A 14,927-nucleotide genomic window follows, 5' to 3' on the forward strand; every position below is an offset into this window, starting at 1 on the left:
CATATAAAATAAAATACATGGGATTACTGAGAAAACAATTACATTGAAATATAAAAATTTGTAATATAGTAATATAACTGGTCTAATAGCTTCAGTGATTTCAAATTAATGATAAGCATAAGGTTCCTCCTTTCTTCAGGAAAAGGGTGGGCTTAGATGGAAAGACATGATGACGTAATGGAAAATGCTACATTGGAGACAGGGAGACCTGGGTCCAAATCTTATATTGATACTTACTAAACTGTATGACCTTGGGGTGAGTTACTTCCTGTTTTGGGGCCTTGGGTTCCTCTTTTCTATAGTAAAGAAATGAGACTAGAAGAGGGATGGGATTAGATGGAAAAGGAGCATGATTGAATGGAAAGAATGCCAGAGGTCAGGGGTTGAGTAATACTTCTGACTTACCATCTGTGTAGAAAATCACTCAACCCCTCTGAGACTGTTCCCTTATAAAATGGGATAGGTATTACTTATTTTACAAGTTTGTAGTGAAGATATTTTTATATATTTTACATTAAATTGTATATTTTTACATATTAAGATATTTTTGAATATTTTATTATTATTATCGTCATCATATCTATCTGTTCTGGAATACTCATGATTCTATGACCTTCCAAGGTCCTGAAGAAAGGCAACGTGCTGTTCCTCCTACCAGAAGAATTGTTCTTTGGTGACCCTTTCAGATAGTGAGTCCCGGAAAGTTTCTACATTATTGATAAGCAGGCAGAATTACAGAAGAGACACTTTAATCTTTCTCCCTCGTAGTGGGAGATCCTGTCATAGGATTACAGATTTAGAGCTGGAAGGGACCTCAGAGGCAACCTGGTCCAACCCTCTCACTTTACAGATGTGGAAACTGAGATCCAGGCAGGTTAGAATCAGGAGAATTCATACTGCTGTTCATAAGGCTCTTTTCAAGGCTTACTGGTAAAACTTTCCTCCACTTCTGAACAACTAAATTTGCTTTGACCTCTCACAGATGTGCCTCCTTTCTCATCCCATGAATTAAAGAATGCAAAATGAGAGAACCTCTTATCTTATCCATCCATCACAGGGATCCAGACCTTAGTATCTGTCTGTGCCCTGTGGGGAGGGGAGCCATGAAAAATCTAAATCAAGGGAGGGCTTATATTCCAGAAATCCTGGGTTGATCCATATTTCTTCTGTCGGCATTGCTAGAAGGGCAGAATCTAAGCCCCAGGAGAGAGCCTTGGGACCAAAGAAGTGTAGATCTAGAGCTAAAAGGCACCGCAAAGGTCATTTAATCCAACCCCCTCATTTTACAGATGAGGAAACTGAGTCCCAGGGAAAGGAAGTGATTTTCCCTGGGACACACATACACTAAGAATTTAAACCAAGGTTCTCTGACTTTAGATCTAGGGGCCTCCCCACCATACTGAAGTGGAGCAGGGATATTGGTTGCTAAGAGAACATCAGCATCTCCCTGAGTTTCTGTGTTGCCTCTCCCCTGACTATTTCAGGCTCCTGTGGATTCTCCTTTATATAACAAATGTAGCAAATGGGAGGAGTTGTCGGCATGGCTCTTCCCCAGCATGACTGTGCATGAGCTCATCCCCTCCTTGGGAAGGTCTCTGGGGATGCTTACAACATTTCTTGGATCTCAGAGATCGAGGGAGGTTGGAATGGTGACAAAGTCAGGATGGGGGGACAGGAGAGGCATGGGGAAAGAAAGCAACGCCTAGGCTATTCCTTTTATAATGACCCAGGAATGGTAAACCTGAGTGAGCTGTCTTGGGGGTGGGGAAGGAGGAACCAAGCCTCCCACCCCCACCCTCCAGACTGCCATCATTCTTCCTTTCTGATGAATTACAGTCACAAAATCTTAGAGTGGTTAGATGCCACCTAGTCCAGACTGTACATGGACAATAAGACCCACTACCACGGGGTGGCTAGGTGACGCAGTGAATAGAGTACTGTCCCTGGAGTAAGGAGGACCTGAGTTCAAATTTGACCTCAGCCACTTAACACAAAACTATCCATGTGACCTTGGGCAAGTCGCTTAACCCCGATTGCCCTACCTTCCCCCCTCCAAAAAAAACCCACTACCACAGCCCAGACAAGCAAGTCTTTTTCTTTTGTTTAACATCTAGTAGGCATTTATTAAATTCTTTGTTTTGCTTTTGGGGGGGAATTGGGGTTAAGCGACTTGCCCAAGGCCACACAGCTAGTTTTTGTGTTAAGTGTCTGAGGCTAGATTTGAAATCAGGTCCTTCTGACTCCAGGGCTGGTGCTCTATTCACTGTGCCACCTAGCTGCCCCTGTTTGAATAAATTCTTATTGACTGACTGTGATTAATGATTGTTAGCGAAGGAGAATCCCCTCTCTCAAGGCAGCCCATTCCATCTCAAAAATAAATAAATAAACCTATGATCTCATTGGTTTTAGGAATTCCCAGTGAGGAAATCCTCTCTGCCACAGCACCTGCTGTGTGTATACCTTAGTCTTAGAGTATGACTTGAGGTACTGGAAGGTTCAATGATTGGCCTAGGGTTACATAAAACAAAAACTTTCTAACTTTCTATTCCTAACACCACACTAGTATTTCCTTTTTTTTTTTTCTTTTTCCTTTCTTTCACCATCTATTGCTCCTAGTCTGTCCTGTGGATTCTAGGGGCATCCGAGGTGAACTTAGGGTTTTAGGGAGCATCAAATTTCTTCAATTTCCACAAAAGGTCTGGCTGAGACTGTTGCTAAACAGACCTCTAGACTCCTACACACACACACACACACACACACACACACACACACACGCATGTACACACTTTTCTTTTCAAATCCCCCCATTGAAAGGAGTTTTCACTGATTTGAACAGAACATCAACATCCAGGCATTTTTCAGGGCCCTTACCCCTCAGCCTTGGAGCTGTTTTCTGTCAGGGGCTGGGACGAAATATTTCTGACATCCTAAAAGCACCACTGAAGTTGCTATAAGGGGCAGGGATAGGAACTCCCCTTTCCTTTCCCCAGGACTATGTACATGAGCAAAAGGCTTAGGAACAAGTGGAAGGATCCTTAGTACCTCTTTTCTCTAAACCTTGAAAATCAACCTGAATTCACTTTGCCCTCACATAACAAAAGCTGCTGTTGCCCCTCAGACCACCTATTTATTGCCTGGCATAACTGAGTTTGCAAGTGGTCTATTAGGGCACTAGTTTCATCTCCTTATAAGTCCTGAGTCCAAGCCTATTTCTTAACACTTTGGTGATGCATCCATATCTCCAAACAAGGACCAGGGCATATGTGTATTTGTGTATATATATTTTGTTGTTCGATAATTTCAGTTGTGTCTGACTCTTTGTAACTCTATTTAATGTTTTCTTACAAAGATACTGGAGTGATTTGCCATTTCCTTTTCCAGCTCATTTTACAGATGAGGTAACTGAAGCAAACAGGGTTAAATTACTTGCCCAGGGTCACATAGCTACTGAGGCTGGATTTGAGCTCAGGTCTTCCTAACTCCAGATTTGGTGCTCAATCCACTGTGCCATCTAACTGTTTAGATGCGTGTGTATCTATGTTTATGTATGTATGTGTGTTTATGTATATACACATATGTGCATGTGTACATATTTGTTTATGGTGTGAACATGTGTGTGCATATGTGCACATATCCCTGTATGTCTTTATACATATAATATTAGAGAAGGGCCTAAGCCCATCCTATATTACATAATAGCTGTCTTCACTTGCCTGTTGGATATAGAGGCACTCTTTGATTTGATGGATCCATAATTATAATAATTATAGCAATAATTATAATTACAACAAAGAAGATGAGCTTAAATTCAGCCCAAGACACTTGCTAAGTGTGTAACCCTGGGCAAAGTTTTTTTTGGGCTTTTTTTGTTGTTGTTTTGAAGGGGAAAGGTAGGGCAATTGGGGTCAAGTGACTTGCCCAAGGTCACACAGCTAGTTTTGTGTTACGTGTCTGAAGCAGTATTTGAACTCAGGTCTTCCTGACTCCAGGGCCAGTGTTCTATTCACTGTGCCACCTAGCCACACCCCCTGGGCAAAGTTTCATTTAATCTCTGTCTATCTCAGTTTCTTCAACTGTAAAATGGGGATAGTAATACCACTTACCTCATATGATTGCTGTATCAAATGAGATATTTGTGAATGTGGCACATAGTAGGCTTTTAATAAATGTTTGTTCCCCTTATCTCCTTTTATCCTCACCACAGGTCTGAGAGGTAGGTGCTATTATTATTTCCATTAGAGCAGGAAACTGAGACAAAGAGAAGTTGTGAGTTACCAAGGGTCACATGGCTAGTAAATGTCTGAGCAGGATTTGAACTTGGATCTTCCTGATTTCAAAGCCAGTGTTCTATCTGTCACACCAACTAGTTGTAAGAGCCCATGTGTCCTGTGCCAGAACCCTCAATAAGAAGTTTAATTTAAGTCTTTGTTTACTTTTTTCCTTTTTAGAAAAGAGGAAGTATTTAGACAGATCAGGGAAATGATATGATATATAATAGAGAATCAGAAAGGTTTGGGTTCAAGGCCCAGTTCTGACTTATCCTGATTGCATGACCTTGGACAAGTCACAATCTCTCAGTGCCTTAGGCAACTAAAACTATAATTTCCAGAAAAGGGCATCAATCTGCATTGGCAGAGGGAGTTTCTCCCTCTGTCATAACCCTATCCCAATGAAATCTAGTCTAGTTCCCTTCCTTATCCCCTGTCCCTGTGGAGGCAGGAAAGAGAAGTCTCAGTTTAGAGGTCAGGGAAGAAGCAGGATAGATAAAGGGTAATCATGGTCGGATGTCTGAGAGGGCTCTGCAGGGTCCCCTCAGCAAGACTTCCAAGATTACAGAACTCAGGTCCTCTTGGTATACCTGTTCCTCCCTATTGGGAGGAAGGCTGCCTGTCCATGGGCCAGGTGCGAGAAAGGATGCGAGAAGTTCTTGGACAATTCCTGGTCTTGTCACTGACAGCTTATCTTATTTGGGCTCCACAGACCATTGTTCCAGTGCAGTACGAGACACGGATGGCCTGTGGGCTGGTCAAAGGTCATGCATATTCCGTCACTGGACTAGAGGAGGTAAGCGTGTAATAACAACTAACATATAGTACTATAAGGTTTGCAAAAACATTTTGCATGCTATTTCATCTGATCCTCCCAACAAAACCCTATGAGGAAGATCATATTATCCCCATTTTACAGATGTGGAAACTGAACTGGAAAAGGGCTTGCATAGTATTACATAGCTATTAAGTGTCTGAGACAAGATTTGAACTCCGGTCTTACTGATTCCAAGTTCAACATTCTATCTAGTGCTCCTGTTAGCTACTGGACAGGCTGAGCTACAGTCAGGACTGAAAAAAATGGGTTGGGAGGATAGCTTAAGTCACCCTCCTGACCAAGATGTGAGATGAAAAGTCAGGACCAGATCTGCCCATGCCTAGATATGTCCGGAAGGTGCTCAGTTGACATGACAACACAGTCCCCTAGGGAGCAGAGGTATAGGGGAACACCTACTTAATGGAAGAGGCAGCCAGCCTAGAAAGTTCACTTATAAATGTTTTACTGAAATTTATTTTATTTTTTAATTAGCATGTATTTACTTTCTCTCTCTACCCCTCCCCCAACTGAAAAGAAAAAGGAAAAAAATCTCATAACAGATATAACTACTTGAGCAAAACAAATTCCTACAGTATCCAATTCAACCAATGAATGTACCGTTCTGCATCTTGAATACATCACTTCTTTGTCAAGAAGTGGGTAGCATATGTACTGATCAGAGTTCTTTCTTTCTTTCCTTCTTTCTTTCTTTCTTTCACTTTTTTTTGGAGGTAATGGGGGGACTGGCACTACACTTGCCCAGGGTCACACAGCTAGTTAAGTATCTGAGATGAGATTTGAACTCAGGTCCTCCTGGTGTTCTAGCTGCCCCTTGCTGATCAGAGTTCTTAAACCTATCAAAGTAATTAGTCTTTATAGTGTTATTGTCATTGTATAAATTGTTCTCCTGATTCTGCTCACTTTACTCTGCATCAGTTCTTAAAGTCTTACCAGGTTTCTCAGAAACCATCCATTTAATCATTTCTTACAGTATAATGACACCCCATTAAATTAATATACCACAGTTTGGTTAATCCTTTCCCAGTTGATGGGCACCACCTTAGTTTCTAGTTCTTTTCCACTACAAAAAGAAAACATGTATATGTGTGTGTTCTTTTCCTCTTTATTCTCTTTGGGAGAAAAGTCTTAGAGAATTATTTTACATGATACCACCCTCTACTCCGCTGCAAAGGGAAGGATCCATAGGCATGGAATATTGCATATATTGTCCAATTTCTTTCAATGTGTTCATTGCTTTTACTAATTTTTTTCTTCTTCCTCTTTTTATTTTTTTCTTTAAATCTTTGTTATAAGGGATGGCTCCTTAGAATGGGGAGAGATAGAGTGGGAAAATTAGGGAACATGAAAGTAAAACTATCAATAAAAATTTCTTTAGAAAAAAGAAATTATGAGGGAAAATTACTTTGTAGAGGATTGAGAAATGGTGACCTTCCTTCCCACTCTCTCAAACTTCAGTGCTCTGTCAGCCTCCTTGCAAACCCTAACACCCTGAAGGAAAGCAATAATAATATCATACAGTAATATACACTTTCCTCTTTGGTCCCTATGACTGTTCTGTGTACAGTAATGTCACACCCTGTCTTATAGATGAGGGAAACAGGTTCAGAGAGTTTAAGGGACTTGTCTGAGGTTTCGTAATTGAGGAGCGGAAGAGCTGGGCCCAGACCCAGATGCTGTCTTCTTTCCACAGTGTGACCGCAAAGGTTTGTAATTCAGTCACATTAACATTCAGTTTTTGCCAAGGGCACCTTAGATAAGTAGCATCCAGACTTTGGGGAGGGGCACAGGGACAAACTGCTTTCCAAACAGATGAACTTGCTTCTTGCCTGGTGCCTGGTATGGCTAGGGCACTTCATAAATGACTAATCATTGATTGATTGTTTTTTGCCCAAGACGACCTTCAAAGGAGAGAAGGTGAAGCTGGTGCGACTGAGGAACCCCTGGGGGCAGGTGGAATGGAATGGCTCCTGGAGTGATGGGTAGGTGGGCAGAGACTCCAGGGGCAATGGGATTGGAGTGGGAGTTGGGATGGGGAAGGATGAGCAAGCATTTATTAAGCACCAAGTGCCAAGCACTGTGCTAAATGCTGGAGCTACAATGACTAAAATGAAACAGTCCCTTTCAGTTGGTCAGGAAATATTTTTTTTGGAGGGGGAAAGGCCAGGCAATCAGGGTTAAGTGACTTGCCCAAGGTCACACAGCTAGTAAGTGTGTCTGAGGCTGGATCTGAACTCAGGTCCTCCTGACTCCAGGGCCAGTGCTCTATTCACTGTGCCACCTAACTAACCCCGGTCAGTAAATATTTTTAAAAGCACCTACTATGTGCCGAGCACTGTGCTAAACACTTTACAAGCATAATTTTTTACAAGTATAATTATTTGATCCTCACAAGAACCCTGGGAGGGAGGTGCTATTATTATCCCCATTTTATAGGTGACAAAAGTGAGGCAGACAATGATGAAGTGACTTGCCCAGGGTTACACAGTTAGGAAAAGACTGAGACTGTATTTGAATTCAGATCTTTCTGACCCCAGGTCTACCCAGCTGCTCCATGTGGTAGACCACTTGGAATTGTGGCAGCAAGGATTCTAGTTCAAGAATGCATTGGACCTGGGGTGGCTAGGTGGTGCAGTGAATAGAGCGCCCTGGAGTCAGGAGGACCTGAGTTCAAATCCAGCCTCAGATGCTTGACACTTACTACTCATGTAACCTTGGGCAAGTCACTTAACCCTAATTGCCCTCCAAAAAAAAAAATAAGCAAAAGAATACATTGGACTAGATGCCGTCCACCTTTGAGATTCCACGGCGAGAGGGACTTGGGGCAATTTAGCCACCTCCAGTCGGGTCTGGCTAGGTTGGATTTATTGGAATGCAGTGGTACTAACTCTGAGGTTGTCTTCCTTATTATGTGATATTCTCGCTCTCCAGCTGGAAGGACTGGGTCCTAATTGACAAGGCAGAGAAATCTCGCTTGCAGCACCAGGTGACTGAAGATGGAGAATTCTGGTGAGTCTAGGATCCACAAGGCCATTGCCATCTTGGACTTGGGCCCAGAGCCCTAAGACAGAACCCAGAAAGAGAGTCTCAGGTCTCAAGCCCCATTCAGATACCACTAGCAGCAGGAATCTCAGTTTCTCCAAAACGTTTGGAGCCCCTGCACTCTATTTTCCTTAAAGTCAAGGGATAAGACTAATCATTGAGTCCCATGTTGTTTTCAGAACACCAATGATAGTTCCACCAATTTCCACACTCCCTGATTTGTAGATAGAGCTGTGATGACCTCACCCACTCCTCCCCCAGATACAGGGGTTTGTTTGCATGCAGTGATGTTGAAGGAAGAGGATGCACTTGGATAATGATTTGGGGTGAATATCATTTGCAATTTGATATAGATAATATAATTGCTTAGTGTCTTAGGAAGGAAGGGAGGGAGGGAGAAAATTTGGAACTCAACATTTTATTTTAAAAATTAATGTTAAAAATTTTTACATGTAATTGGAAAAAATAAAATACTCTGTTTTTTAAAGATGTACTCACTCTAGAGCCATCAACCTCTCCTTCTTCCTCACCTCCCTTTATAACCTTCCTTTCTCTACTTTTACCCTCTAAATATTCTCTACTCTGGCTCTCTAAGGATGTCCTATGAAGATTTCATGTATCATTTCACAAAGCTTGAGATCTGCAACCTCACAGCTGATGCCCTGGAGTCTGACAAACTCCAGACCTGGACTGTGTCTGTGAACGAGGGCCGCTGGGTGCGGGGATGCTCTGCTGGAGGCTGCCGGAATTTTCCAGGTGAGAAAAGAAACTGTCAGAAGAAAAGTTAACTTCTCACATGGGTCTGACTGTTAACTCTGCTCGGGGTTTATGAGCACAGAAATGAGAGCCCAATTACTGTTAGTAACAGTTAGCAGTATGGTACAGTGGAAAGCATCCTGGGACAGCTAGGTGGTGCAGTGGATAGAGTAATCAGTCCTGGAATCAGGAGGACCTGAGTTCAAATCCAGCCTCACACACTTACTAGCTGTGGGACCCTGGTCAAGTCCCTTAACCCCAAATGACTAAAAGAAAAGAAAGAAAGCACCCTGGTTCTTGAGTCAAAGGACCTGGATTGAAATCTTGCCTCTGGTATTTACTATCTATGTGATCTTGGTTCACTCAGTTAGTTGCCCTGGCCCTCAATTTTTTTACCTGTAACATGAAGGGGCAGCTCCACATTGGACTCCTTCTTCCCTTCTGTCCCCCTCCAAACACTGCTCTATGCTGAGATTGCTAAAGGATAGCTATTATCATGTCACTACTCTGCTCATTGGGCAACTAGGTGGTGCAGTGAGTGGATAGAGTGCTGGCTCTGGAGTCAAGAAGACTCCTCTTGAGTTCAAATCAAAGGACACTAGCTATGTGACCCTGGGCAAGTCACTAAACCTTGTTTGCCTCAGTTTTCCCATCTGTCAAATGAGCTGGAGAAGAAAATGGCAACCTACTCTAGTATCTTTGTCAAGAAAACCCCAAATGGAATTATGAAGAGTTGGATAGGTCCAAAAAACAACTAATATTGGTTTCTTTTCCATCAAGACAAGATGTACTGAGAGACAAAGGTGTGTAGGAGAAAGATCCCTGTACTTGGGAGTCAGGTGAGCTGTTGTTTAGTCAATTAATTGTGTCTGATTCTTCATGACCCCATTTAGGGTTTTCTTGGCAAAAATACTGGAGGGATTTGCCATTTTCTTATCCAGCTCATTTTACAGATGAGGAAACTGAGGCAGTGTTAAGTGACTTGCCTATAATTACACAGCTAGTACGTGTCTGAGGCCAGATGTGAATTCAGATCCTCCTGACTCCAGGCTTGGTGCGCTATCCACAGAGCTACCCAGTTGCCCCCAGGTGAGGCCTGGGTTCAAATCCTACCTTCCAATAATTGGTACATGAACATGGATAAGCAAATAAGCAAATCACTTAACCTTTGTGAGCCTCAGTTTCCTCAGCTTTGAAAAGGCTATTATAATAGCAAGGGCTTCATGAGGTTATTGTAAGGATCAGAAGAGATAACATATTTGAAAACCTTAAATACAATTGTTCCCATCGTCCCAGGCCACTGATCGACTTTCCAAGAAACTTTCTTTTTTTGCTTTTTGGAGGCAGGGCAATTGGGGTTAAGTGATTTGCCCACAGTCACAAGGCTAGTAAATGTTAAGTGTTTGAGGCTAGATTTGAACTCAGGTCCTCCCGATTCCAGGGCCAATGCTCTATCCACTGTACCACCTGGCTACCCCCTCCAGGAAACTTTCCAAGGTTAGGGGAAAAGTGCACAAATTCTAGGGACTGAAGACAAAATGTGGTGTCAGTATGAGGCAATATTGGAATACTCTGTTTCTCTTATTGTTGTTCTTGCCATTTATGTTGCCAGTCATATACATTGTTTTCTGGTTCCGCTCACTTTCCTTTGCATCATTTCATGTAAATAAGTCTTCCTATACTTCTTTATACTCTTCATAGTCACTGATCCTTGCTTCATTCATGTACCAAAATGGGCTGAGCCATTCCCCAATCAATGGGCATCTCCTTTGTTTCCAAGTCTTTGCTACTCTAAAAAATGGATAGCTCTCATTGTTACGGAGTTTCCCCTTAATATCAAGTTGTCTAAACTTTCCTCTTCCCCTTCCCTCAATTTCCACATTTTGCTCTAAGTCCTTCCCTCTTGAGCCAATAACAATCATAATAGCATTTGTATAGTACTTGAAGCTTTACAAAGGACTTTACATACATCCCATTTGATCTGCACTAAACCCTGTTATCTCCCATTTCACAGATGAGTAAACTGAGGCAGACAGAGGTTTAGCGACTTTTACATACAGTTCCCAAGCATTTCAGACAGTATCCAAACTGAAGTCTTCCTGACTCAAGTCCAGTTCTCTATCTACTGTATCATTTAGCTGCCTCTACAGAAGGAGTCTAATCCTTTTTCCATGTGACAGCCTCTCAGGCTGTTTAACGTAACTCTTATCTGCACTCAATCACTTACTAGCTGTATGACCCTGAGCAAATCATGTAACCTCTGTTTGCTTCAGGGTTCCTCATCTGTAAAATGGGGACAATAATAGCACCTACCTCCCAGGATTGTTGTGAGGATAAAATGAGAATGTATGTAAAGTTCTTTGTAAACCTTTACCCTCTTCTCTTCTTTCGGGTAAGCAATTTCAGTTCCTTCAATTAATACTTATCTGTTGGGGCAGCTAGGTGGCACAGTGATTATAGCACTGACCCTGGAGTCAAGAGGACCTGAGTTCAAATCTGACCTCAGACACTTAACGTTTACTAGCTGTATGGCCTTGGGAAAGTCACTTAACCCCAACTGCCCTGCCTTCCCCCCTCCAAAAAAATAAAAATTAAAAAAAAAATACTTCTCTGTCACTATCTTGATGGGGAAAGAAAATGGACCAATCATTCATTAAGTGCCAGGAACTGTGTCAGGAACTGTGCTAAGTGTTTTACAAATATTATTTCATTTGATCCTGACAACAACCCCTGGAAATAGGTATTATTATTTCCCCCTTTTACAGATGAGGAACCTTGAGGCAAACAGAGGTCAAGTGACTTACCCAGTTATCTAAGTGTCTAAAGCCATATTTGAACTCAGGTCTTACTAACTTCAGACCCAGCATTCTAACTACTGCACCACCTGGTGATCTGAGGTTCATAGATTCCCCACATGGGTGATACTGCCCCATAGGGAGTACTGGAATGATTGGGGATGGGGAGAGGGTAGTGGCCTCAGGTGCAATTGGGGGGCATTAAATAAAAATAAGGGGGCAGTGAGAGCATAAGAAAATAATAGAAGATAAGAAAATTTTTTAAAAAACCATTCATATATGTTTCATCTGTTAACAGAGTTAAAAGTTGTAGTGATTACATTATTTTCCAAAGAAACACACAAAATACCAACTATAACTGATCAGTGGTCAAGTCCACTGACAGGTCTTAACAAGCAAGTGTTGGAAAGTGAATATGTCAGGCATTTTCAGGAAGTTCAGCATGCATCGGCAGGAATATGTGCATGTAATGACTTGTTTATGATATGATACTATATGGTTATATCATGCAATATTGCATCATCAAAATTTTAATGCAGGAAAACCCCACAAATTTACAAAAAAATATTAAATTTAAGATATGTCATTTAAAAGTATTTTATGATTTTTTGAAATGACACAAATTTAAAAAAAACATTGAAAGATTAAAGAAAGTAGATTTTCAGGGGTGTGATGAATAATTTTTTTTAAGGGGGTGGTAGGTCAAATAAATTTGGGAACCTCTGCTCTTCACCATGCTGGCTTTCCAGCTTTTCAATGTCCTTTTAAAAATGTGGTACCTGAAATATACTCTGACCCCATTAGTTTATGTCAATGCCCATGATCCTAGGCCGCTCACTATATCGACTGACCTTCTAGGGTGGTAATGAAACCCTATTTACAATAAGGCAATGGATGTTCATCAAAATTAAATCACTTGTATAAGGTCATACAAAGAGTTTGTAGTAGTCTCAAAACTGAGTGCTCTTTCCACATCAATGGGCCGTTATTGAGCCATAGGTATAAAAACCATTTTGGTTGTTCTCCCTTAATTTTTGGCTTTCACAGTCAACCAAATAGAGGTTATACATACCTGGGACCATACATTTGATGCAATTGTGCCCTCATTGACAAGGTCTCCCTCCACTGACTCATTCAGGTACATGGCAAGGTCCCCTGACCATGGGTTGATGTAATTCTGTTCTTACATTCACTGCTTTGCACAAAGAGGTATGAAAAAAACACAGCATATTGTAAACCAGCTAGGATATACTTATGAGGCATAAAAATGTTTTGATATATTAACTGGGAAACAGTAAGCCAGACCAGTAGTCAGGGCTGTTCCAACTTCAAGCAAGGACAGGTTACTTTTCAATTCAAAAAGTGCTGGAATGCTTTCCAGGGGTAGTCCTCCCCTTCTTAGATCTCTCAGAGAGGGAGGGAACCCTGTAAGTGCCCTTGCCTAGACAGCCAAGCCTACTTCATTTCCCTGGATTCTTTCAAGATCATAGACTTTACCAAATGTTTCCTTTTGGGGGGGGGGGGCGCAGACACTTTTTGGACCAATCCTCAGTATCGCCTGAAGCTTCTGGAGGAAGATGATGACCCTGAAGACAATGAAATTGTCTGCAGCTTCCTAGTGGCCCTAATGCAAAAGAATAGGAGGAAGGATCGGAAACTGGGAGCCAACCTCTTCACCATTGGCTTCGCCATCTATGAGGTACTGGCCCTGCCCAAACCCTAACTTTATTATCTTCAGCCCAAGGACCACTGCCTGGAATCACATGTCCCTATGAATGGGCTTTTAATGACTTAATCCTAAGGTTTAATCCTGATTTCCAGAGGGATCCCTGTTATCTTGCTCCCCAAGGATCTGTTGACAGCCTGGAATACCTAAGCTGTTTCATTTAGAGCAGGGGTCCCTAACTTTATGTGTCACAGATCCTTTTGGCAATCCTATGGACCCCTTCTTAGAATGAGGTTTTTAAATGTATAAAATAAAATACAAAGGAAATCAATTGTAATCAAATAGTTACGAAAATGTGAAAACAAAACCAAGAACAATTTTTTGAGCACAGGTTAAGAAATCCTAATTTAGAGGATTTATAATGAATGGGGGGAAGGGGAGATGAACCAGAGCTAACCAATTGGTGTGTATGTCTGTTTTCTTGCCCTGATTTCTGTCTCCTGCTCAACCAGTGTTTCTTTCCCATATCCTTCTGATACATTGCTTTTTTTTCTTTTAAGGTGCCAAAAGAGGTATGGAAGTGACGGCAGGAGCAGCTGGGTACCATGTGCCTACTATGTGCTGGGCCCTGTGCTAAGTGCTTTACAAATATTATCTCATTTGATCCTCACAACAACCCAGGGAGGTAGATGCTATTATGATCCCCTTTTTACAGTTAAGGAAAATGAGGCAGTCAGCAGTGAAGTAACTAGTCCAGCTAGTGAGTGTATGAGGTCAAATTTGAACTCAGAGCCAGGTCCAGAGTTCTGTCCACTCTATACCATCAAGGAGCCTCATTTGGGATAGAGTAGTGACATCCTTTACGATTCTCCCTTTCCCTCCCCCTCTTCCATCTTCTCCAGTCCTCCCCAGACATGTGGAGCTTTCCTGGTCTGGGATGATCAGTTTAGAACTAAAAGGGACTTCAGAGACTATTCTAGCTGAAACTCTCTGTTTTATAGATGAGAAAACTGAAGATTCAGACTGAGGTTAAATGATTTACCCAAGGTTCCACAGGTATTAGAGGCGGCATTTGAACTCAGGTCCTTTGATTGGAACAAGTGTTCCTCCCATTCTTCTTTGCCTCTTCCACCTGGGACTTTTTTCCTCCTCTGCAGATGCATGGGAACAAACAGCATCTACAGAAGGATTTCTTCCTGTACAACGCCTCCAAAGCCCGGAGTAAAACCTACATCAACATGCGTGAAGTGTCCGAGCGCTTCCGCCTGCCCCCCAGTGAGTATGTCATCGTCCCCTCCACCTACGATCCCCACCAGGAGGGAGAATTCATCCTTCGCGTCTTCTCTGAGAAGAGGAACCTCTCTGAGTGAGTACAGGCTTTTTCCAACTCGAGTCTGGAAAAGTCCTTCCCTGGTTGGGTGGGCCCCCCCCCCTCTTCCTAGCAGTACCATGTCCAGTCTACCTTTCCCAGTAAATTTCCAGGCATCACGTTGGCCCCAGTAGATATAGTTCAGAGAATCAACAAGACCCCTGCCCAGATACTTGAACCCACAAATTATTTTCAT

General features: G+C 42.2%; 1 protein-coding gene across 3 annotated transcripts in view; it reads left to right on the plus strand.

Annotated features, from left to right (window-relative positions):
- Nucleotides 1-14,927, plus strand: part of CAPN3 (calpain 3) — an 89,422-nt gene that overhangs the window by 57,803 nt on the left and 16,692 nt on the right. For all 3 annotated transcript variants that reach the window (XM_069105844.1, XM_069105845.1, XM_069105846.1), the window contains 7 exons: nucleotides 4,981-5,064; nucleotides 7,000-7,085; nucleotides 8,035-8,112; nucleotides 8,741-8,901; nucleotides 13,226-13,395; nucleotides 13,923-13,934; nucleotides 14,520-14,728. In XM_069105844.1, coding sequence (XP_068961945.1) covers nucleotides 4,981-5,064; nucleotides 7,000-7,085; nucleotides 8,035-8,112; nucleotides 8,741-8,901; nucleotides 13,226-13,395; nucleotides 13,923-13,934; nucleotides 14,520-14,728 — 800 coding nt within the window. The remainder of the gene's footprint in view (nucleotides 1-4,980; nucleotides 5,065-6,999; nucleotides 7,086-8,034; nucleotides 8,113-8,740; nucleotides 8,902-13,225; nucleotides 13,396-13,922; nucleotides 13,935-14,519; nucleotides 14,729-14,927) is intronic.

The sequence above is a fragment of the Petaurus breviceps genome, unplaced genomic scaffold (assembly GCF_028583685.1).
Source record: "Petaurus breviceps papuanus isolate PSGF00001 unplaced genomic scaffold, PetGlider_PUasm1.0 77, whole genome shotgun sequence".
In the NCBI taxonomy this organism is placed as follows: domain Eukaryota; kingdom Metazoa; phylum Chordata; class Mammalia; order Diprotodontia; family Petauridae; genus Petaurus; species Petaurus breviceps.